At 43.2% G+C, this 22,452-nt stretch overlaps 1 protein-coding gene across 2 annotated transcripts in view; it reads right to left on the bottom strand.

Annotated features, from left to right (window-relative positions):
• The window catches only part of tmco3 (transmembrane and coiled-coil domains 3), a 70,289-nt gene extending 47,864 nt beyond the window's left edge, over positions 1 to 22,425 (bottom strand). The window contains exons 1-6 of one of the 2 annotated variants that reach the window (XM_041211562.1): positions 22,338 to 22,425; positions 19,170 to 19,684; positions 12,334 to 12,513; positions 6,537 to 6,728; positions 4,083 to 4,211; positions 972 to 1,064 (exon numbers count right to left, since the gene is read on the bottom strand). In XM_041211562.1, coding sequence (XP_041067496.1) covers positions 972 to 1,064; positions 4,083 to 4,211; positions 6,537 to 6,728; positions 12,334 to 12,513; positions 19,170 to 19,616 — 1,041 coding nt within the window. In that variant the 5' untranslated portion in view covers positions 19,617 to 19,684; positions 22,338 to 22,425. The remainder of the gene's footprint in view (positions 1 to 971; positions 1,065 to 4,082; positions 4,212 to 6,536; positions 6,729 to 12,333; positions 12,514 to 19,169; positions 19,685 to 22,337) is intronic. The other variant, XM_041211564.1, reaches the window with a different exon arrangement.
• Between the last annotated feature and the right edge of the window lie 27 nt (positions 22,426 to 22,452).

Here is a 22,452-nt window from a genome sequence, read left to right as displayed (position 1 = left end):
GATAAGTGATCAGAGGTGCTGGTTGGGGATGGTTGCTGGGCTGGATCACGTCCAATGTTGAAATAACTGAAGAAATAGTGATTTAAGATACAACAATTCAAACTAAGCTACCAGTGGAGAGGCATCAGACCAACAGGCACAATGGTTGATAGCAAGATCTCTAACAATAACAGCCATGAGACAAGTGTCATATTGAGGAGGAAGTTATATAGTCACCATCTTGTTTGAAGACATTTTCAGTGGGTACCTAAGTTGTTATTCCTGGCTTCTATAATCTGTGTAATATGGGTAACTAGGGAACCTGTGGATCAAGCTTTACAAGATCACAAACTCCGTATAACACAAGTGAACTGGACAACTTTGGACTCCACTGGAAGGTCTGGGGATGCGACAATGTAGTAGTTAAGCACTGAGTTAGCAGTTCAAAAGTTAAAATGCACTGTGGCTACTTGTGAAATTAGTTCAATGAATGGAGCAATTTGTGGCTGAACATCAAACAGTGATCATAAAAGCAGCTGGATTATTATAAAAATCCAACTCGTTCACTAATTGCTTCAGGTTTAGAGAAACCACCACCTACTCCTACATACCATATAGTTGACACTTAATACCTAACCCTATTTGAAGTTCCAGAGGGTAAGAAATACATCCTTGACAGGGTCATCCTTATCCAGAGGACAAAAAGAGGGATAATGCTTAGATTAGGTTTTTGCATACCTGGAAGTAATTTAGCAATGAGGCTCACGTTAAGTATCACACAATAAGCAATTCGTCTGGAATTGCTAGTCTCAGACATACTGACCAGTTGGTTGCAATGCTCACTGATAAACAGGGTTTCACTATTAGAATAAGAATGTTATGACAATATCATCATTCAGTATTGTCTAACACAGGACTTGTAATTGTTGGGGGGGGGATGAAAAATCACATTTAAATAAAGAATTTTTGAACGGCAAATGAAGAGTTAATACCTTTCTGAGTCTATCGGGAGAAAACTCCAGACCAACGACAAACAGAGTGAAGAACACACCGAACTCACCAAGTGTTTCCACTTGCACAATAGACTGTGGAAAAATGTGGCAAAACATAAAAATCCTCTGCAATCAAGAAATATTACAAAGCATTTACAGCACAGAAAAGTCCATTCAGTTCAACAGATCGTGTTGGTGTTTATCCTCCACATGACCCTCTTCCCAGCCTTCTTCATCTAACCATATTAACATATCCTTCTATTTTCTCCCTCAAATATTTGTCTAGCATTTATGCTCTCCGACTCTCACACTCCATGTGGTACAAGTTCCATGTTCTAACGACTCTGGGCAATGACGTTTCTCCTGAATTCCACACTAAATTTATTAATTTATGATCTCTAATTCTGATCTCATCAATAGTGGTCTTCTGTACATTTACTCCACCAAACTTTTAAAAGATCTCTATCAGCTCAGCCTCAGCCTTCTCTTTTCTATAGCACCAAACAGCTCTTAACAAAGTCACACATCCTATGCGACTGCAACAAAGGCAAACTTTCCCTCCTCGTCCTTCTCAACCTGTCTGCAGCTTTTGACACAGTTGACCACAACCCTCCTCTGACACCTCTCCACTGTCGTCCAGCTGGGTGGGACTGCTGTCACCTGATTCCATTCTTGTCCATCTAATCATAGCTAGACAATCACTTGCAGTGGCTCTCGCACCATTACCTCTAGTGTCCTTCAGGAATTTAGCTATGGCCTCCTCCTATTTCTCATCCACGTGCAGTCTCTCGTGACATTGTCCAAAAGCACAAGCGGTAGTTTTTACATGTATGCTGAAGACACCCACCACCTCTCTCGACTACACCACTGTCGTTAAATTATCAGGCTGCTTATCTGACGTCCAGTACTGAATGAGGAGACTTTTCCTCCAACTAAACATTGGGAAAGCTAATGCCATTGTTTTCGGTCCCCACTCCAATTTCCGCTCCCTATCTCCAACCTTACCCCCTCTCCCTGCCAACAATCTGAGACTAAGCCAGCCTATTCACAACCTTAGTGTCATACTTGGCAGCGAGATGAGCTTCTGACCACATATTTGTGCAATCACAGTAACATCAGCCTACTTTCCTTGTCTCAGCTCATCTGCTGCTGAAACCCTCATTCATGCCTTAGTTACCTCTAGACTTGACTATTTAAACTCAATCTTAGTTGGCCTCCCACATTCAACCTTCTAGAAATTTCAGGACACCGAATCTTTGCTGCCCACGTTTTAACTTGCATCAAGTCCTATTCACCTATTACCCTTGTGCTCACTGACCTACATCTCCTAGTGGAGCAACATTTGGATTTTAAAATTCTTATCCTAGTTTTCAAATCCTTCCATAGCCTAGCCTCTCCCCAGCTCTAAGCTCCTCCAGTCCCATTACCCTCCAAGATACCCATGCTCATCTAATTCTGGCCTCCTGAGCAACGGCCAATTTTAATTGTTCCGACGTTGGTGGCTGTGCCTTCAGTTGCCTAAGCCCCAAGTTCTAGAATTCCCTCTCCCTCTCACTTCCCCCCTTTAAGACACTCCTTAAAACCTACCATTTTAGCAAAATTTCTGTTCACCTGCCCTAATATCTCATTGTGCCTCGCTGAAATACTTTGTTTATAATGCTCCTGTGAAATGGCCTGGGGTGTTTTGTTACATTAAAGACACTGTCATTTCTGTGAGAAGTCCCAGCCTGTTCAATCTTTCCTGAGAAGTATCATTACACAGGGCACATTAATTGCATAAACTACATAAATTACACTATACAGTACAGCAAGGGACCATTTGGTACATCATACCTGTGCTGGTGCTGGCTCTTTGAATGGAGATGTTCACTCTAGTCCTATTTTTCTGTTCTTTTCCCATATCCTTCCTTATCAAATACTTATCAGTTTAATTGATGCTATAATCTCTGGCCCCAAATGTCTGCACAGCAGGCAATGCTACATTGACAAGATGAGTTTGGTCCTCCCAAGACTTATGAAGCCATTGTCTTTCACGAATCAACTCACTTACACATCCATTGGTGTTAAATGGCTGCTTGAAAATGAGGGTGCAGCCTTTACATTGCCATTCCATGGTTGAAGACTGTAGCAGCAGGTGAGTAGTGAAGTGTTTGGCCACTCAGTTTAGGACAGAAACTCTAGATAGCACATGGCATATTTGTGCCACTTTTCAGCCAGTGAAGACAGAAAAGCAATAACTTCAATCAGTTAGACCTTGATGCAAAAGATCAAAGGGATGGACAAACAGTAACATGTAATGATATAACACCTTTAACCAAACAAAATATGGTTCATGGCAGCATTATCAAACAAAATGCAACACTTAGCCAGACAAGCAGGTACAAGAACAGTAGACCAAAAGCTTGGTAAAGGGGGCAAGTTTAAGAAGCATCTTAAAGAGGAAGAACATAAAGAGAGAGAGAGAGATTTAGGGAGGGAATTCCAGAGCTTAGCACCTGGGCATCTGAAGGCATAGCCACCAACAGCAGAATAATTAAAATTGGGGATGACAAGTGGCCAGAATTAATATCTCTGAGGGTCGTTGGACTGGAGGACATGCATCAAGATAGAGGGGCAAAATCATTAGACGTTTAAAAACTAGGATGAAAAATTTTAAAAACTGAGGTAGGTGAGATGAGTGGGGCGGAGTCAGGCAATGTTATGCAGGTGCAAACAGGCAGTCCGAGTGACAGAGTGGATATGCAATCAGAAGCTCACCTTGGGGTCAGGTACAATACCAAAGATGGGTACCCACAACTAAAAACGTATTTTGTGCCATGTAAAGGGAGATGCAGCTGGCTTGGTTACAAATCTCATCCCAGCACTGTATACCAGCACCACAAAAAGTTCAATTATTCAACCAGGACAGGCAGAATAAACACACTAACTGATCTGGTGTTTCTTTTGAGGAGCTGCACATTCTTCGCACTATAAAACTAACAGATGTAATCTTGATGAATATAGCACACCATTCTCCTATAATAAAATATTATTTAGTAAATGAACTGTTTGCTCAAAGACAGCTTAAGCTAAGAACATTGTCCTTCTGTATGACATAAGTAGAATTCATACCTTGATGCGGTTTAGTCCTGAAGGACCTAAGAGGACTCCACAAACGATATAACCAAACATCGTGGGAAGCCCCATTAAAGTACAAATCCAGCCACAAGGCAGAGATACCAACACGATAAAAATTATATCCTGCAAATAAATTGCACATTTAAATATTATAGTGATTGGTGTACAAAGAGAGAGACTGAGAATACAGTAACAGTATCGCCTCTTCGTCTGTATTCCTTTCTTCCACTAACAGAATGTAGGGATTTGGATTTTAAACTTTGAGTTGTTTCTGGGCATTTAATTGCTAGTTTCATTTTTTTCCCTGAATAAACATTATTCCTCCCCACTCCCAAAGTCCTTTTCCTGATTAATATACAGTAGAATTACATTATCCATTTTGTGGTTGTTTGATCCCAAACATAATAAAATGGCCTTGAAATGGCACATTTGATAGTGTACATCATTAATTGGACATTTAAGCTCACCATTAACATTATAAAATATTTGTGCCATAAATTGCTGGAAAGAAAGAACTTTCCATGATCTCAGATTGTCTCAAGCTATTTTAGAGCCAATAGAGATCTTTAAGTGGAGTGACTGCTGTTGGAAATGTAGCAGGCAATTTGCACAGAAAGATTAAAAACAAAAACAGAATTACCTGGAAAAACTCAGCAGGTCTGGCAGCATCGGCGGAGAAGAAAAGAGTTGACGTTTCGAGTCCTCATGACCCTTCAACAGAACTGTTCTGTTGAAGGGTCATGAGGACTCGAAACGTCAACTCTTTTCTTCTCCGCCGATGCTGCCAGACCTGCTGAGTTTTTCCAGGTAATTCTGTTTTTGTTTTGGATTTCCAGCATCCGCAGTTTTTTTGTTTTTATATTTGCACAGAAAGATTCCCTCTTAAGAGTTCCCTCTAAGCTGCCTGGCTGTGCAACAATCTGCAAGCTACCATGTGGTGAAACAAACAGGCCACACACAACCAATGCCCCTTGTAACACGTACCCAAGTGCAGTCGTGCAGCAATCTTAAAGGGCAGTGCAACACACAGGCAGTGCACAATGAAGAAAAACTAGAAGGAACACCGAATACAGTCCAACAAACAGCAATGCCTTGATAAACTGCTACTGGTTGAGGGACAAACGTCAGCCAGGACACCAGGGAGAACTCACCAGCACTTCTTCAAAAAGTGTCACACAATCTTTTACACCCACCCAAGACAGCATACAAGGCTTCAACTTGACATCTCATCTAAAGACAACAACTCTGTTGGTGCAGCACTTCCTCAATACTACATTGGAGCTTCAGCCTAACATTATGCTCTCAAATCTTTGAAGTGGAACTTGAAACCAGAACCTTCTGACTTAGTGTACAACCAGAGTTACATCTGGCACAAACATGGATACAGCTTGTAAAATTATGGGATCCCTCAAGCATGCACTGGCAGATTGCTACAGTTTAGCCAGATAACCTTCCAAGTGAATGCCCTAGATGTACAGCAGTTTTAACTGGATAACCAATGGGAAGCTTACCATCGCACCTTCCCCAACCCCTCGTTCGCTATCCTGATAAGCTGCAAGGTCTTAAGTGGTCAAACTCTAGCAGTACCCTTGCACATACTTGAGGAAATCCTAAGCCTTGGCATTTGTACCTTTGTCTTTGGAATTTAGATTAATGGGGTAAAAAGGGCAATCAGAAATTCAACCAGCTTGGCTTGAAGACCATTAAACATGGTGATGGGTTACACTGCAGTCAGACACTAAGCTAACAAATAAAAAATCCTTATGAATGTGATTATGTTGATTCTTCCTACTTCCTCCTCTTCTTCATTTTTCTATGATCCACAAATTAAGGTTTTGCTTTTAATGTCCTCCTTTGTACATTAGAAACATAAATAACAAAGAATGCCAAGACAGATCCTTAGAGCAACTCACTGGCAAACTATCAGAAGACAATCTAAAGAATATTTATTAAAGAAATGTGGATGGTTTCATGTAGGAACCTCAATGACCACCTCTAACCAACAGGTATTCAAGCTAACACATGAAAACTAATGCAACAGATAGAACTGACATGATTTTTTCTGGTTCTTTCATAATCAGGGAGTGGGTGTCGCAGTAGCAAAAGAAATGGATAATATTCTGACCTTACTGCAGTCACTAGTTACATGAATAGAGAATACTACTTAGCACTGACAGCATCTGAAATGCTGCTGTTTGATATCAACAGATGGAGCTCAAGATTATTTCAGCAAAGTATTTGGCTTGGGCCTCAATATAGTTCTATCCTACTGCTATAAACATGTAGGGTCACACTACCATCAGGGCTTGATGCTCTCTGATCCACCTTACAGTCACCAAGAAAGCAGCTGCTTTTGAAAATCAAAATTGAGAAGTTCTGACATTTGAAAAGAATAAAACTGAGCATAAAGGGCCCTGGTTACAGTTATAAAACATAGGTCCCAATTACCTTTATAAAATGAATATCGGCTCGAGGGATGGTTGAGTCCCTAGGTTTGGTCAGTATATACTGGTTGTTCTGAGAGTCAATGAGCATGCTCAGCCCCAAACCACCTTCTACTTCATGCACAGAAAAGTTTCGCTTATGGCCTTCCTCATCCTCTTCGACTCTGATAACTGCTTCAACATTTCCACCACGGACCTGAAAGATAAAAATACTGTAATTCCACAATTGATGCCAATCACCACATTTGGATCAGACACATTCAGCACAGTCCAAATAAACAACCAGTCATTGTGACAACTGATTGCCACAATCAATGCAAGTGCCTTGATAAACTCCAGTAGAAGAAAGATGCTGCAACACTAGGATATTAATTGCTTAGATGCTTGTGAACACAGCAGATTCCAATTTCCACTAATTGTAATTTTCAACCTTTCAACTGATTCTGCTAAGCAGTTCGTCAAGATCCTTGTTGACATGACAGCTAAGTGGCAGAGGAAGCGTAAAAGATGAAAGGTGAGACAGAGGTCCAGGTGAACAACTGCTGAAGATGCAGTACTGATCAGGCTTTGTTGAATCATACAAGGCAAATTGACTTTGACGTTTCTGTTTATACACCTTTTTCTAAGGCCAACAATTTAGAGGCACTTCAGATGCTGGTCATGAGAAGATCTTGTACATTGGTCTGTTGTGGTACTGTGCCTTCATGTACAGCAGTTGCAAAATAAAATGTGCAAGCTCAAAAATAAATAAATATTGAGAGCATAGTGAAATATGATGATTGTTGTTTAAGAATTTGCTTTTCCTAGGTGTAATTTTTAATCAAAAAGTTGTGTGTGGAATAAAAACCTCTTGCCCAATTAGAAAATTAGGATGTTACTTTACAAGCACTGTAAAACTTAACAGGTTGACAGTAAGATTTTCATTCACAGAGTGAGCATGAACTCAAGTTAATGAGTTCACTGTCCAGTACAGGACGAAGAAAGGGGCAGCATCAATTCAGAGAGTTTCCACCTATCAGCATGAGACATGCATCAACACCGGGATATTCTGGGCATTGCATATTCTGTACTAGGACAAGTCCCAATTTAGGCTTGCTTGAAATTTTTGAGTCACAAAGAGTAATTGAGATAACAAACCACTGGTTCTATCTGCAGAGTGCCTTTTCCTAGTTAAGATGCAGCCAAGGTTAAAGAATCCCATCTAACCTTGCAATGGCAGAGCCACCCACAACCACGAGACCCAAGTATTCCATTGAACGTTAACCTGGTATTCAGAGCCAATGCGAAGTTTTCCTTTGCGCGGCTGTTGGGTTGGTGGGGGGGCTGTGTCACTTGAACCCAATTCTTGTGGCCAAGACAAGAATACTGACTGTGCCCATGGTGACTTTATCTAAATACCATAACTGGTCGGTACTGTCTCGAGTGGGGTCCAAAGCCTTCACCTGAATCAGGAACAGGAATGCCAGCACTCAGCAGAAGGCTCACTTCTAGGTAGAATAGTGTCCAGCATATACCCTCCATTTGTGTGCATTCCCTGCGATCAGTTTTCTGTCACTCTGTCAATTTACTTCCGTTCTAAACTCCATTCTCCCTGTTTATTACAGGTTCTGCCCATCTTGTTCTCCCTAACTGCAATAAACTCCCTAATTCTGACAAACTGGTTTGGAAAATATTTCCCTCATCTGCCTTTCTTCTCATTAAATATACAAAGTGAGAACTAAAAGTTATGTATCTCACACTAACATTTGAATGGATCGAATGAATTTATGTTTGTGCTTTTTAATGTCTTCATTGAAGCTTTTAGTTAAAGGTCTTAGCTTGTCCCAGAGCCTTGCCGTCGAGTTGATATGTTTCCCTAGCATTGTAGCTAAGTGGAAAATCAATTTCGCAGTACAGCGTATCAAATTCTCCATTGAAACATCAGAACCAGAAAGTGCATTCAGCACAGAGTGCACAGTCACCTTTGGAGCTAAGTTGCCTCACCCTAATTGTGAGAAACACAATCAACCAAATTTCTATCTGCTATCAGAGACAGAGATACCAGAGTGTTCCACTTTCCTGATTTTTTTCAAGACATCCAGGAATGAGGAGTCAAAGTATCAGTATGAGGGGTCAGCCATTTGGCACTGAGACGTGGAGAAATTTCTTCATTTAAAGGACTGAACTTTTGGAATTCTCTACTCCAGAAAGCTGTAGATGCTCATTCAGTATATTCAAGACAGAGGTCAATGAATTTTTGGATACCAAAGGAATCACGGGATATGGGGAGAGTGCAGTGTCATTGCCCACTCTGCACCAAATTTGCAAGGGACTCATGATCTCTTCATTTCTGCACACAAGAAACTTAGTCTGTCCTTGAATGTTGCCAAAACAAAACTCGTATATCAACCCTCACCTGGTCATCAAAACATTCCACTCCCATATATATTGAAGTAGACTCTACATTGAGCATTCTCGTTCCTTGGGAGCCACCTCTCCCAAAAGGCCACTATTGACGAGGAGATCCAACACCAGATCAGCAGCACCAGTTCAGCCTTCTATAAACTACAGCAGTGAGCATTTGACAACAAAGACCTCCACAAGTCAATAAAAACCTAGTGTACAGAGCAGCTGCTGTCACCACACTCCTGTACTGCAGTGAGAGCTGGGCTGTGTATCAGTGACACATAAGAGGGCTAGAGAAATTCCACCAGCAATGCCTCCCGCATCCTCTAGATTCAATGGGAGGGCCACTGAGCAAAAGCTAGTTAATGCCAGCTCCACAAACATCAGGCAAAAGTCCTGTAAAATCAACTTCAATTGTGTCATGAGTGTAATCATTTTCATAACATTTTCCTGATCTATTGTAAAGTAGGTTTAGAGGGGTAAATAGGTCTGTGATTAATTACATTTTGTAGCCAAGCAGACTGTAAGTTGGTTATCAAAAGGTGTAGAAGCATCTTAAATATGCTAATGAGTAAACATGATTGAGATCTTAGCATGTAAGGTGTAACGGGAATTTCATTTTTAGATAGGTGAAGGGGATTTTCTTTGCAATGGGATCTCATTCTGTTTACAAATAAGCAGACAAGCAGGCTAAGGAACGTGTTTATTTTTCTCAAGGGTTACTGGCAATATAGAGTGACAATATGAAAGATTTTGTTATGAGGGAGATACAGTTCCAAAGGCATATGGAAACAATGGAATTTACATATTAAAAGGGGAGAAACATACATAAAGGAGAATGAGTCTGTGTGTCAGGGGAAGGCATTGTAAGATCTAACAGGAGTGTGTGAAACAGCCTTCATAAAGCCTCTGGATTTGTGCATAAACCTGCTGTCTACAGAAACTGAAGCTGGAGAAAGCCACTTTGAATTGTACTGTCCAGAGGGTATTGTGTTAATTTGCTGCATCTGTTTAAAATCTAAAATCTATTTCTGGACTGTTACCTTCAAAGGGGTGCAATTAGGAGTCAGGTTAATTAGGAATTTTAGGAGTTGTTATAGTAGTAATTTGTAATCCTATGTACGTGTTTGAAATTTCTTTAGTTAATAAGTATTTTAATTTAGGTTTTTTAAAAATCTTTAAAGCCTTTGTGGACTTATTACATCTGAATTCGGGGCACGTACCTCAAAATAAGTACAAATTGCAAAACTGTTGTGATAGTGTGATCAAGTTTTCCTCGTGGATTTGATCTGCCTGGCACACACATCAATGGACTGGCCACTCTGTCTGCATGGCTGACAGGTCCTGTTTTCTCAACACTCAAATGGCTAATGCTCCAGAGGACAAAGAAAACACTTCAAAGACACTCTGAAGGGGACACTCTGGGGGTCTTCTCTGGAGGTCTCCAACATCACAGATGCCAGTCTTCACCCTGACAATATTCTGGCAATAGTACTGGAGGCTTGCACTCCAGAACTTGCTGCGGCCCTAGTCAAGCTGTTCCAGTACAGCTATAACTCACTGGCATCTACCCAGCAATTTGGAAAATTGTCCAGTTATGTCCTTTATACAAAAAGCAGGACAAATCCAACCAGGCCAATTACTGCCCCACCAGTCTACTCTCCATCATCAGGAAAGTGATGGAAGGAATCATCAACAGTACTATCAAGCAGCACGTGCTTAGCAATAACTTGCTCACTCAGTTTAGGTTTGAGCAGGCCCCTCAGCTCTTAATCTCATTACAGCCTTGGTTCAAGCATAGGCAAAAGAACTGAACTCCCGAGGTGAGGTGAGAGTGACTGCCTTTGACATCAAAGCAGCATTTGACCAAGTGTGGCATCAAGGAGCCCTAGCAAAACTGGAGCCAATGGGAATCAGGGGGAAAACTCTCCGCTGGTTGGAGTCACACCTAGCACGTAGGAAGATCATTGTGGTTGTTGGAGGTCAGTCATCTCAGCTCCAGGACATCACTGTAGAAATTCCTCAAGGTAGTGTCCTTGGACCAACCATCTTCAGCTACTTCAAATATGCCCTTCCCTCCATCACAAGATGGGTAAGTGGGGATGTTCGCTGATGATTACACAATGTTCAGCACCATTTGCAACTACTCAGATACTGAAGTAGCCCACATCCAAATGGAGCAAGACCTGGACAATATCCAGGCTTGGGCTAACAAGTGGCAAGTAATAATCATGCCACACATGTCAGGCAATGACCATCTTCAACAAGAGAGAATCTAACCATCGCCCCTTGATATTCAATGGCATTACCACCACTGAATCTCCCAATACCAACATCCTGGGGGCTACTATTGATCAGAAACTGAACTGGACTAGCCATATAAACACTGTGGCTACTAGAGCAGGTCAGAGGCTAAGAATCCCACGACAAGTGACTCACCTCCTGACTCCCCAAAGCCTGTCTACCATCTACATGGCACAAGTCAGCAGTATGATGGAATATTCTCCACTTGCCTGGATGAGTGCAGCTTCACTCAAGAAGTATGACACCATCCAGGACAAAGCAGCCGCTTTTGACTATCTGTGGATGGGGTGCCATTCACTCCCTCCACCACCAATGCATAGTAGCAGCAGTGTGCACCATTTACAAGATGCTCTGCAGGAATTCACCAAGCCTCCTTAGGCAGCACCTTCCACTGCCACCTGGAAGGACAAAGGCAACAGACCGATGGGAACACCACTGCCTGAAGTTCCCCTCCAAGTCACTCATCATCATGACTTGGAACTATATCCCCGTTCCTTCACCGTCACTGGGTCAAAATCCTGGAACTCCTTCCCTAACAGCACTGTGGGTATACCTACAACATTTAGACCACAGTGGTTCAAGTAGGCATTTCACCACCACCTTCTCAAGGGCAATTAGGGACGGGCAATGAATGCTGGCCTAGCCAGCGATGCCCACATCCCATGCACAAATAAAAAAAAACTTTCCTGGAAGTGTAGCAGCATTGACATTAATGACTGGGTGGAGCTTGTTACCAATCATTCAAAATGGCGACAACTTGTCCACCAAGCTCCATCACTATTCGAGTCCCAACAGCTTAATTGTGAGGCAAAGCAGGGGCAGAGAAGGAAAGAAAATGAAGCAAATTCTGCACTCTGGATCCCATAATCCATGTGCCCAAAGATCTGTGGGTCGAGAATCGGCCTGATCAGTCACAAAGACCCCTGGCAAAAACAGATAACCCTGGGTAGCCATCCTTGAATTGAGGGACAGCCGACGATAGACAGTGCAGAAAGGTGAACATGAGGTAGAAGATCAGCCATTATTGTACTGAATGGTGGAGCAGGCCCAAGAGCCCAACTGGCCTGCTCCAGCTCCTCCCTCTTTTATTATGTCTTTATTCAACAACTCACCAATTTGTTGCTGTCGAACACATGGTCATCAATCTCCTCCTCCAAACGGTCAGCAGCCTTCCGCACATCTTCAAGAATTTCATCAAGTATTGACAAGCTTCTGTTTGCATGCTGCATATTTTTCAGTGCCTCAGCTTGGTGTTTCTCTGCAGCCACTAACTCCACATATTCTTTTTCTTCCTGTAGGTTAAAGAGAGCAGCAATATCGGAAATTGTTTACTTTCTCCTGCCCCTCAAATCGCCAACCCTTTTAGTACCTCACAACTGGCAGTGATACTTTCAGTGTCTTGGATTTCAGGGGATACTACACTTCAACAAGGTATCAAGGGTAGGCAGTATTACAAACTGCATATCGCTGGAGATTTTGCACAGCAATGAATGTTTCCTTCTAGTCTGAATTGGAAAAATCCCACAAAACTGTAACTGGAAGTTACAGAAATGTCCTAATTGAGAACAGCTTTCATCTTAAGCAGAAAACAGGAAATACTGGAAGTGCAAAGCAGGTCAGCCAGGCAACTATATAAAAAACTTCTTAGAGTATAACCTTTTGTCAGAACCAGTGATTAAGAATAAACATCCAAAACATTAGCCAGTCCACAAATGCTGACTGGTCTGCTGTGTATTTCCATATTTTCTGTTTTTGATTTGCAAATTTTTTTTCTATTTTTACACATGAATAGAAAAATAAGCATTGTTCGATGAAGAAGGCCTCAGTCAATCTAGTTCTATTATCTTCCTAGTTTCACGATACGACAATAATGAAGTTGGTGACTGACCAGTGCGAACGATCTACGTTAGTTAGTTTAGAACAGGTTTGAGGAAAAGCCCACTGCAGAGTGTGTTTCAAGAGCCATAGCCTCAAGGTCAACCTGTTCACCCCAAGACTGCTATGCTCAACACATCATGGCTCAAATACCTCAGATACTGTGTCCTAAAAAGCTATTGCCTGAACAAATTCTTGCTTATTTACTGAATCTCAGTGCAGAAGAGGCCCTTCGGCCCACTGAGTCTGCACCGACATGTGAGAAACACCTGACCTACCTATCTAATCCCATTTACCACCACTTGGCCCATAGTCTTGAATGTTATGATGTGCCAGTGCTCATCCAGGTACTTTTTAAAGGATGTGAGGCAACCCGCCTCCACCACCCACCCAGGCAGCACATTCCAGACTGTCACCACCCTCCGGGTAAACAAGTTTTTCCTCACATCCCCTCTAAACCTCCTGCCCCTCACCTTGAACTTATGCCCCTCGTGACTGACCCTTCAACTAAGGGGAACAGCTGCTCCCTATCCACCCTGTCCATGCCCCTCATAATCTTGTACAACTCGATCAGGTCGCCCCTCAGTCTTCTCTGCTCCAACAAAAACAACCCAAGTCTATCCAACCTCTCTTCATAACTTAAATGTTTCACCCCAGGCAACACCCTGGTGAATGTCCTCTGCACCCCCTCCAGTGCAATCACATCCTTCCTATAACGTGGTGACCAGAACTGCACACAGTACTCCAGCTGTGGCCTCACCAAGGTTCTATACAACTCCAACATGACCTCCCTACTTTTGTAGTCTGTGCCTCGATTGATAAAAACAAGTGTCTCATATGCCTCTTTCACCACCCCACTAACATGCCCTTCCGCCTTCAGAAATCTATGGACACACACGCCAAAGTCCCTTTGTTCCTCAGAACTTCTTAGTGTCATGCCGTTCATTGAATGCTTCCTTGTCAAATTACTCCTTCCAAAGTGTATCGCCTCACACTTTTCAGAGTTAAATTCCATCTGCCACTTACCTCCCCACTTGACCATCCCATCTATATCTTCCTGTAGCCCAAGACACTCGACCTCACTGTTAACCACCCAGCCAATTTTTGTGTCATCTGCAAACTTACTAATCCTACCCCCTACATAGTCATCTATGTTGTTTATATAAACGGCGAATAATAGGGGACCCAGCACAGATCCCTGTGGTACGCCACTGGACACTGGCTTCCAGTCACTAAAGCAGCCTGCTTGTCACCACCCTCTGTCTCCTACAATTAAACTAATTTTGAATCCACCTTATCAAATTACCCTGTATCCCATGTGCATTTGCCTTCTTTATAAGTCCCCCATGTGGGAGCTTGTCAAAGGCTTTGCTGAAATCCATATAAACTACATCAACTGCACTACCCTCATCTACACACCTGGTCACCTCCTCAAAAAATTCAATCAAATTTGTTAAGCATGACCTCCCTCTGACAAAGCCATGCTGACTATCTCTGATCCTTGCCTCTCCAATGGAGATAAGTTCTCTCCTTCAGAATTTTCTCCAACAGTTTCCCTACCACTGACATGAGACTCACTGGCCTATAGTTCCCTGGCTTATCCCTACAACCCTTCTTAAATAGTGGAACCACATTAGCTGTTCTCCAGTCCCACAGCAGCTCCCCCATGGACAGAGAGGAATTAAAAATTTGGGTCAGAGCCCCTGCGATCTCCTCCCTTCCTCCCTCAGCAGTCTGGGACACAAACCATCCAGACCTGGAGATATGTCCACTCTTAAGCCTGCCTTCAATACCTTGTCACTCCCTATATCAATTTGCTCAAGAACCTCGCAGTCTCTCTCCCTGAGTTCCATATCTTCATTTTCATTCTCTTGGGTGAAGACAGATGTGAAGTATTCGTTCAACACTCTACCGATGTCCTCTGGCTCCACCCACAGATTGCCCCCTTGGTCCCTAATGGGCCCTACTCTCTCCCTGGTTATCCTCTTCCCATTGACATACTTGTAGAATATCTTGGGATTTTCCCTACTTTTACCAGCCAGAGCTTTTTCATATCCCCTCTTTGCTCTCCAAATTGCTTTCTTAAGCTCCATCCTGCACTTTCTGTACTCCACTAATGCCTCCACTGATTTGCTTCCCTTGTACCTGCTAAAAGCCTCTCTTTTCCTTCTCATTGTATCCTGAATATCTCTGGTCATCCATGGTTCTTTGTGCTTTTTACTCCTTCCTATCACTCGAGAGGGAACATGTTGAGCCAGTATCATCCCCATTTCCTTTCTGAACACTCCCTACTGCTTTTCTGTAGATTTCCCCACATGAAGCTGTTCCCAGTCTACCTTAGCCAGATCCTGCCTTATTTTACTAAAATCCACTCTCCCCCAATCCAAAACATTTTTTTGCAACTTGTCTATTTCTTTGTCCATAACAATCTTAAATTGTACCATATTGTGGTCGCTATCACTAAAATGCTCCCGCACCTCAGCCACCTATCCGCCTTTATACCCCAGAATTAGGTCCAGCACTGCGCCGTCCCTTGTTGGACCCTCTACATATTGACCTTAAAAGTTCTCCTGTACACATTTCAAGAAATCCACTCCATCTAAGCTCTTAACATTATGTCTATTCCAATTAATGTTGGGAAAGTTGAAATCACCTAATATAATTACCTTATTGTTATTGTTTTTACACACCTCCGCAAATTGTGCACATATTTGCTCCTCAACTTCCTGCTGACTATCTGGGGGTCTTTAGTAAACACCTAACAATGTGGCTACCCCTTTTTTAATCCTAAACTCTACCCACAAAGCTTAATTCGATGCCCCCTCCAAGATATCATCTCTCCTTACTGCAGAAACTGACTCCTTAACTAATAATGCAATGCAATGCCTCCTCCTCTTTTACCCCCTCCCCTGAAGATTCTATATCCCGGAAGGTTGAGCTGCCAATCCTGCCCTTTTCTCAACCACGTCTCTGTGATGGCTGATTTTTACAATTCCACATGTCAATCCTCACCCTTAACTCATCCGTTTTACTTGTAATACTCCTGGCATTAAAGTAGAGGCCATCCAACCTTGCCTTACTCCCTTGAAACTTAATGCAGCTGTACTCCCTCTGACTTGATTGTTTTACAGTATTATGATGTGTCCCTATTCTGCTAACATTGTGTCCCCTCCCCCCGCCAAATTAGTTTAAACTCCTCCCAACAGCACCAGCAAACTCGCCCGCAAGGATGTTAGTCCCACTCTGGTTCAGATGTAGACTGTCCCACTTGTACAGGTCACACCTTCCACAGAAATGGTCCCAGTGATCCAGGAGTATAAAACCCTCCCTCCTGCACCAACTCTTAAGCCATCTGTTCTATTCTCCTATTTCTGTGCTCACTAGCACGTGACACTGGGAGTAATCCAGAGATTACAATCCAAGAGGTCCTGCTTTTTAGTCTACTGCCTAACTCCCTGAATTCTTGATGCAAGACCTTATCCCTCTTTCTACCTATGTCATTGGTACCAACATGTATCATGACCTCTGCCTTATCACCCTCCCCCTTCAGGGTGCCCTGCAGCCGTTCAAGTGACAACCCAGACCCTGGCACCAGGGAGGCAACATACCATCCTGGAGTCACGCTGACACCCACAGTAGCGCCCATCTGTTCTCCTGACTATAGATTCCCCTATTACTATTGCTCTTCCTCTCTTCCTCCCCTCCTGTACAGACAGGCTGCTTGTGGTGCCAGAAGCTTGACTTGTCTGCACTCCCTGGAGGAACCAGTGCCCTCATCAGCCTCCAAAATGGAATACTGATTTGCGAGCGGGACCCCAAGGGACTCCTGAACTACCTGCCTGTTTCCCTTAGACTGCTTGGTGGTCACCCATTCTCTTCCTTCCTCAAGTCCCTTCAGCTGCGGTGTGACCACCTCTCTAAACATACTATCCACGATGCTCTCAGACCTGCGGATGCTCCACAGTGTCCCCAGCCGCCATTCCAGCTCTGAAACCCGAGCTTCCAGGAGCTCCAGCTGGACACATTTCCTGCACACATGCTGGTCCCGGGCACTGGAAATGTTCCTGGCTTCCCACATGAAGCACGAGGAACACACCACGGCTTTGAGCTTTCCTGCCATGACTTAACCCTTTAAATTAAACCTTTTAAATCAATTACTCTAGAGCCCTTCTTTCCTGATCCTCGTTACTACAGAATATACAAACCGTAGACCACAAGAAGACCTTAAACTATAAGCGATAAAAGTAATAAATACTTACCCGACCTTACCCACTACTTACCAATCATTCCTCTCCCTTGTTGGCTCTACTACTGCAGCAGGACAAGACCACTCTCTGAAGATTTAAGAAGTTGGATAGCAAAGAAAAATTGCAAAGATCCTTTAAATGAATGAATACCGTTTCATTGATTGACCATTCCTCACTGAAATAACAGCCCCTGCATTAGTGGGGGCAAGCAGAAGGTGCAGGGGAGGCTGGTAGCGTGCTAGGAAGTCAGTGAGGCCAGGAACATGATGGCTCTGTAAATCTTAATCACAAAGCCTCATTTAAATAATTCTGCCTCACGGCCAGGGAGACATTAAGCAGCAAGGCTGCTTAATGGGAGCAGAAATTTAGCACCAGGCTGTAGACAGGGGTTGGAGTTGGGGAGGGAGAGAGGGATTGGAAATGCTATGGGGAGATGGGGAAAGGATGGGGCACAGCACATAGTACTTGTTGAAGTGCCATACATACAAGATTAAATTTAAGAAAATAAATGGCAGAAGAAACTCCTTTATACAGAGTGTAAGGCTGCAAAATTTAGTTTCAGGATTCGTGGCTGAAGCAAAACTATGCCGAAAGTCAAGATTAGTTTCAATAGATGGGCTGTTGTAATTGGGAGAGGGGACAGGGTAGGGAGAGGGGACTGTTTGTTTAGAAATAATTAAGACATCTCAATGCATCCTCCCCAGCAACTGCCAGAAACAGCCCCCTCCCAATAAAAACTCCACTACTCCAAAAGAATTGTAAATAATAAATAATTCCAAAGAAAGGAAAAGTGTCAGCTATCAATTTTCTCCCAATTTCTGAGGTTCAACTCTGAAGAGAATTGTCATTTTCTTTCTCCAGCTCCGGGAAAAGTTTTTTTTTTTTGCTTTTAATTCTCCTCTCTCCCATGCTCGCTCTCCAGCTCCTCCAATTACAGGTTCCCTCCCTCCTGCCCCTCCAACCAGATTCCAGGCCTGGATTGATGAGAGGGAACATGTGATTAGAGAAGCTGCAGCAGTGAGCAATCATCCCAACGTTTAATGGGAGAAAATTCCAGCTCATCCAAGATGAAGTGTTGGATATGCAGTATGACAATACAAAGGTGGGAAGTGGGAGGGAAGAGGTGGATATGGAGCCGGGTGGCATTAGCATATGTTAGGAACCTTAGTGCATGTCTTCAAACAAGATTACGAGCAGCATCTAGATGAGAAACAGGAGGCCCCTTTGGAATTCCACAGTTAATGATGCAGAGGTGGGAACAGAAGCCGTTGCTAAAGTTGCTCTGGCTATGACTAGATAGGTGTGAGAGGAACCAAATGAGGGCAGTCCTGCTAAACTGAGCAAGAGAGGAGATACATTGGTGCAAGGTGGCTTGTTAATGTTAAAGGTGGCTGAAAAGTCAAGAGAGGCTGTGCCAACTGCCATAGTCGCACAGGGTATCATTGTACCTTTGACTAGCTAGGATGGGTGGCTGGTCAGCAAAATGAGTAATAATGAGTAACTCTTGCAAAGGCAAGAGTTGAGCACACCATCTCCTGGACGTCAAACTGGCTGGAGGAGGAGCTCTGAGGGAGTGGGGAGGCTCAAGCCTACAGCCTAAACCTGGACCACTGGGGACTCATCAGCGTAACTTCATCAGATGAAGGAAGAGCAATATTCTTCAGGAGAAATGTATTCATTTCCAATCACTACTTCTTGTAAGTTTTTTTAAACATTTGCAATGTGCATTGGTGGCTGGCTGCACAATGAGAATCAGGTAAATGAGAATACAGTAAAGCCAAAGTTCTTATGAAAGGTACGATATCTAACAAGGTTAAAAATCTGACCTTTATAGCAGCTTCTCTTAAGGCTTCCAGACGTTGCTTGCTGCTTTCTCTCATGTTCACAATATCTTTGTAATCTCCCTGAAGAACTCTTTCAAGCCCATGGACTGCCTGGAAGACTGATTTCTCACTCTCATTCAGTTCCTTCTGGAAGATCTCAAAGGTATGTACCTGGAAGATCTTTTCTTCCACTGACAGTCTCGAGTCCAATCCAACGGCTTCAATTGCTTTCTTCAGTTTGTTGAGAACCACATTCTTCTGGCGAAGCATACCAGACAACTTCTTACAATTGCCCATGATCCATTGTGTCCCCTTTGTGATTGCTGCTCCTCTCCCTCTGTGTAGTTTGATTGCATGTTTGGCCACATCTACATACTCTGCTGCTTGCACTGAGGTGCAGGAAGCCAGGATAAAGACAGTCCACATGATTTCAGATTTAATCTGCTTCATTTTCTGACATTTAATTCACAGCTACAGAAAGATACACACAAACTTCTTTATTCTGATTAATTACAACACTGAAACAAAAACAGAATAAATAATTAGCAATTTTAACCACATCAAAACCGGGGCACTTTGATGTGTGTGCAATGACGAGTCACTTTACAAACACACAATATCATTATTCATCCACTAAAAGTTCAGCCACTGAAAGACATCACAAGAGAGATTTTTACAGTATAGGTTTTGTCTCATTTGGCTCTGGAATTAGCCTTCCACTTATTCCCATTCTTCTGTCCTTACTTATCTGAGAATCTTTCCCAGTTTTTTTTCCAACATTTATAAAATCAACTTTCCGCAACTAAACCGATCATCATTAAGATGGGATGTGTTTATTGCTTGGTATATTACAGTACTATGCTCTGCATATTTAGATAGAGAAAACAGACCTGCATTTGGGCCAGAATTTCCCTTATGCAGAAATTATGCCAAAATTTTCACCAGTTTCAATATCAACAGGAATTTCATACCAAAATTTCCTACTGAGCTCAACTGTCTAGGGCTGCAACATAAATCCAGTGTGAACAAGCCCAAATACTGTGCCACCAATTCCATGTGGACTGTTATTTCCATTAATTGCACCTCACTCAAAACATCCTTCTTCTGCCAGAGAGGTAGGCACATTGGGAAGGCTTATCCAGCTGGTAAAGTTCTTCTGAGTTATGATACAATCGAATATCCTCCATTTACCAGGCCAACAAGAACATGAATTGCAATTCATTCATTGTCATTAGGTCAAAAGCTTGGGAGTCCTTCACCAAAAGGATTTCAGGTGTTTAAGAAGGATCGCTACCTCAGGGCATTCAGGAAGTGGACAAAATCAACCCCCATCAGCGATGAACAAAAAATGTCATGGAAGGTGGAATTGAGGGCTGATTCAGATCAATGGCTATAGTTTGTGGTGAACAGAGGACAAAAAGCTACTATAATAAAAGCAAAATACTGCGGATGCTGGAAATCTGAAACAAAAACAAAAACACCTGGAAAAACTCAGCAGGTCTGACAGCATCTGCAGAGGAAACGTACAGTCAACGTTTTGAGTCCAAATGACTCTTCATCAGAACTAAGGAAATAGAGAAATTAGATGACCTATAAGCTGTTTAAGGGGGGTGGGACAGGTAGAGCTGGATAGGGGGCCAGTGAAAGGTGCAGGCAAAGAAGAGATTGCCAAAAATGTCATAGACAAAAGGAGAAAGGGGTGTTGAAGGTGGTGATATTATCTAAGGAATGTGCTAACGGTGACATTAAGGGTAGCAAACAGGACAGGCTAGTTGTAGATGGCCCTAGTGGGGGTGGGGGAAAGGGATCGAAACGGGCTAAAAGGTGGAGATAAAATAGATAAATTTAAAAATAGGTGGGAAAAGAAAAATATATATTTTTTTAAATTATAAATTATTGGAAAAAGGGGGATCGGAAAGGGGGTGGGGATGGAGAATAAAGTTCATGATCTGAAGTTGCTGAACTCAATATTAAGTCTGGAAGGCTGTAAAGTGCCTAGTCAGAAGATGAGGTGCTGTTCTTCCAGTTTGCATTGAGCTTCACTGGAACATTGCAGCAGTCCAAGGACGGACAAGTGGGCATGAGAGCAGGATGGTGTGTTGAAATGGCAAGCGACAGAGAGGTCTGGGTCGTGTTTGCGGACAGACCAAAGGTGTACCGCAAAGCGGTCACCCAGTCTGTGTTTGGTCTCTCCAATGTACAGGAGACCGCATTGGGAGCAGCGAATGCAGTAGACTAAATTGAAGGAAGTGCAAGTGAAACGCTGCTTCACTTGAAAGAAGTGTTTGGGCCCTTGGATGGTGAGGAGGTGGGAAGTAAAGGGGCAAGTGTTGCACCTTCTGCGGTTGCATGGGAGGGGGTTGAGGTGTAGGGGTGATGAAGGAGTGGACCAGGGTGTCCTGGAGGGAACAATCCCTGCGGAAAGCCACCGGGGGGGTGAAGGGAAGACGTATTTGGTGGTGGCATCATGCTGGAATTGGAGGAAGATGATCCTCTGAATGTGGAGGCGGTGATAAGTGAGGACAAGGGGGACCCTATCATGGTTCTGGGAGGGAGAGGAAGGTGTGAGGGCAGATGCACGGGAGATGGGCCAGACACGGTTGAGGGTCCTGTCAATCACTGTGGGCGGAAAAGGAAGAAGGAAGGAAGGAGGACATGTCAGAGGAACTGTTTTGGAAAGCAGCATCATCAAAACAGCAGCTACTGTCTTCATTAGCTTCCCTTTCTTTCAAAAGATTCTCAAAACTTTATCAACCCAGCTCAGCATCAAGATTTCCTCACCACGATCTGCAAGGCACTTTTGGACATTTCTAACATTAAAAGTTGCTGCATAAATGAAAGTTATGGTTAGCAAAATGATGATTCCGCAGAATGCCAATGTCAAGAGTCATAGGTCGAGCCACCTACGGTAAACACAGCATTGTAACCGCATCATGTTGGCAGCACTGAAACCGGTCATTCAGCTCTACTGCTCCGCCTACATGTGTGTGCTCCACAGGAGCCTCCTCCCACCAAAGTTCATCTCACCCTGCCAGAATTTATCCAACTTTCCCTTAAATCCACCCAATTCGCCTCAAGCCATTCCCTGGGGTAATAAGCTGCACATTCCCACCGCTCAGATTTAACAGGAATCCATGGGCTAGATTTCCTCTCTCTCTCTCTCTCTCTCACCGAATTCCTCCAACTCCGCCATGTTCTCTGTCCTCCGAGCCTCTAACGGCTTCACGGGCACGAGTGACGTCACGCGTCCACCGGCTAACGCGATGACGCAATCGCGCTGCCATCC

This window comes from Carcharodon carcharias, chromosome 18 (assembly GCF_017639515.1).
Source record: "Carcharodon carcharias isolate sCarCar2 chromosome 18, sCarCar2.pri, whole genome shotgun sequence".
Classification (NCBI taxonomy): domain Eukaryota; kingdom Metazoa; phylum Chordata; class Chondrichthyes; order Lamniformes; family Lamnidae; genus Carcharodon; species Carcharodon carcharias.
The sequence above is the reverse complement of the archived record's forward strand: the minus strand, read 5'-3'. Positions and strand labels throughout refer to the sequence as shown.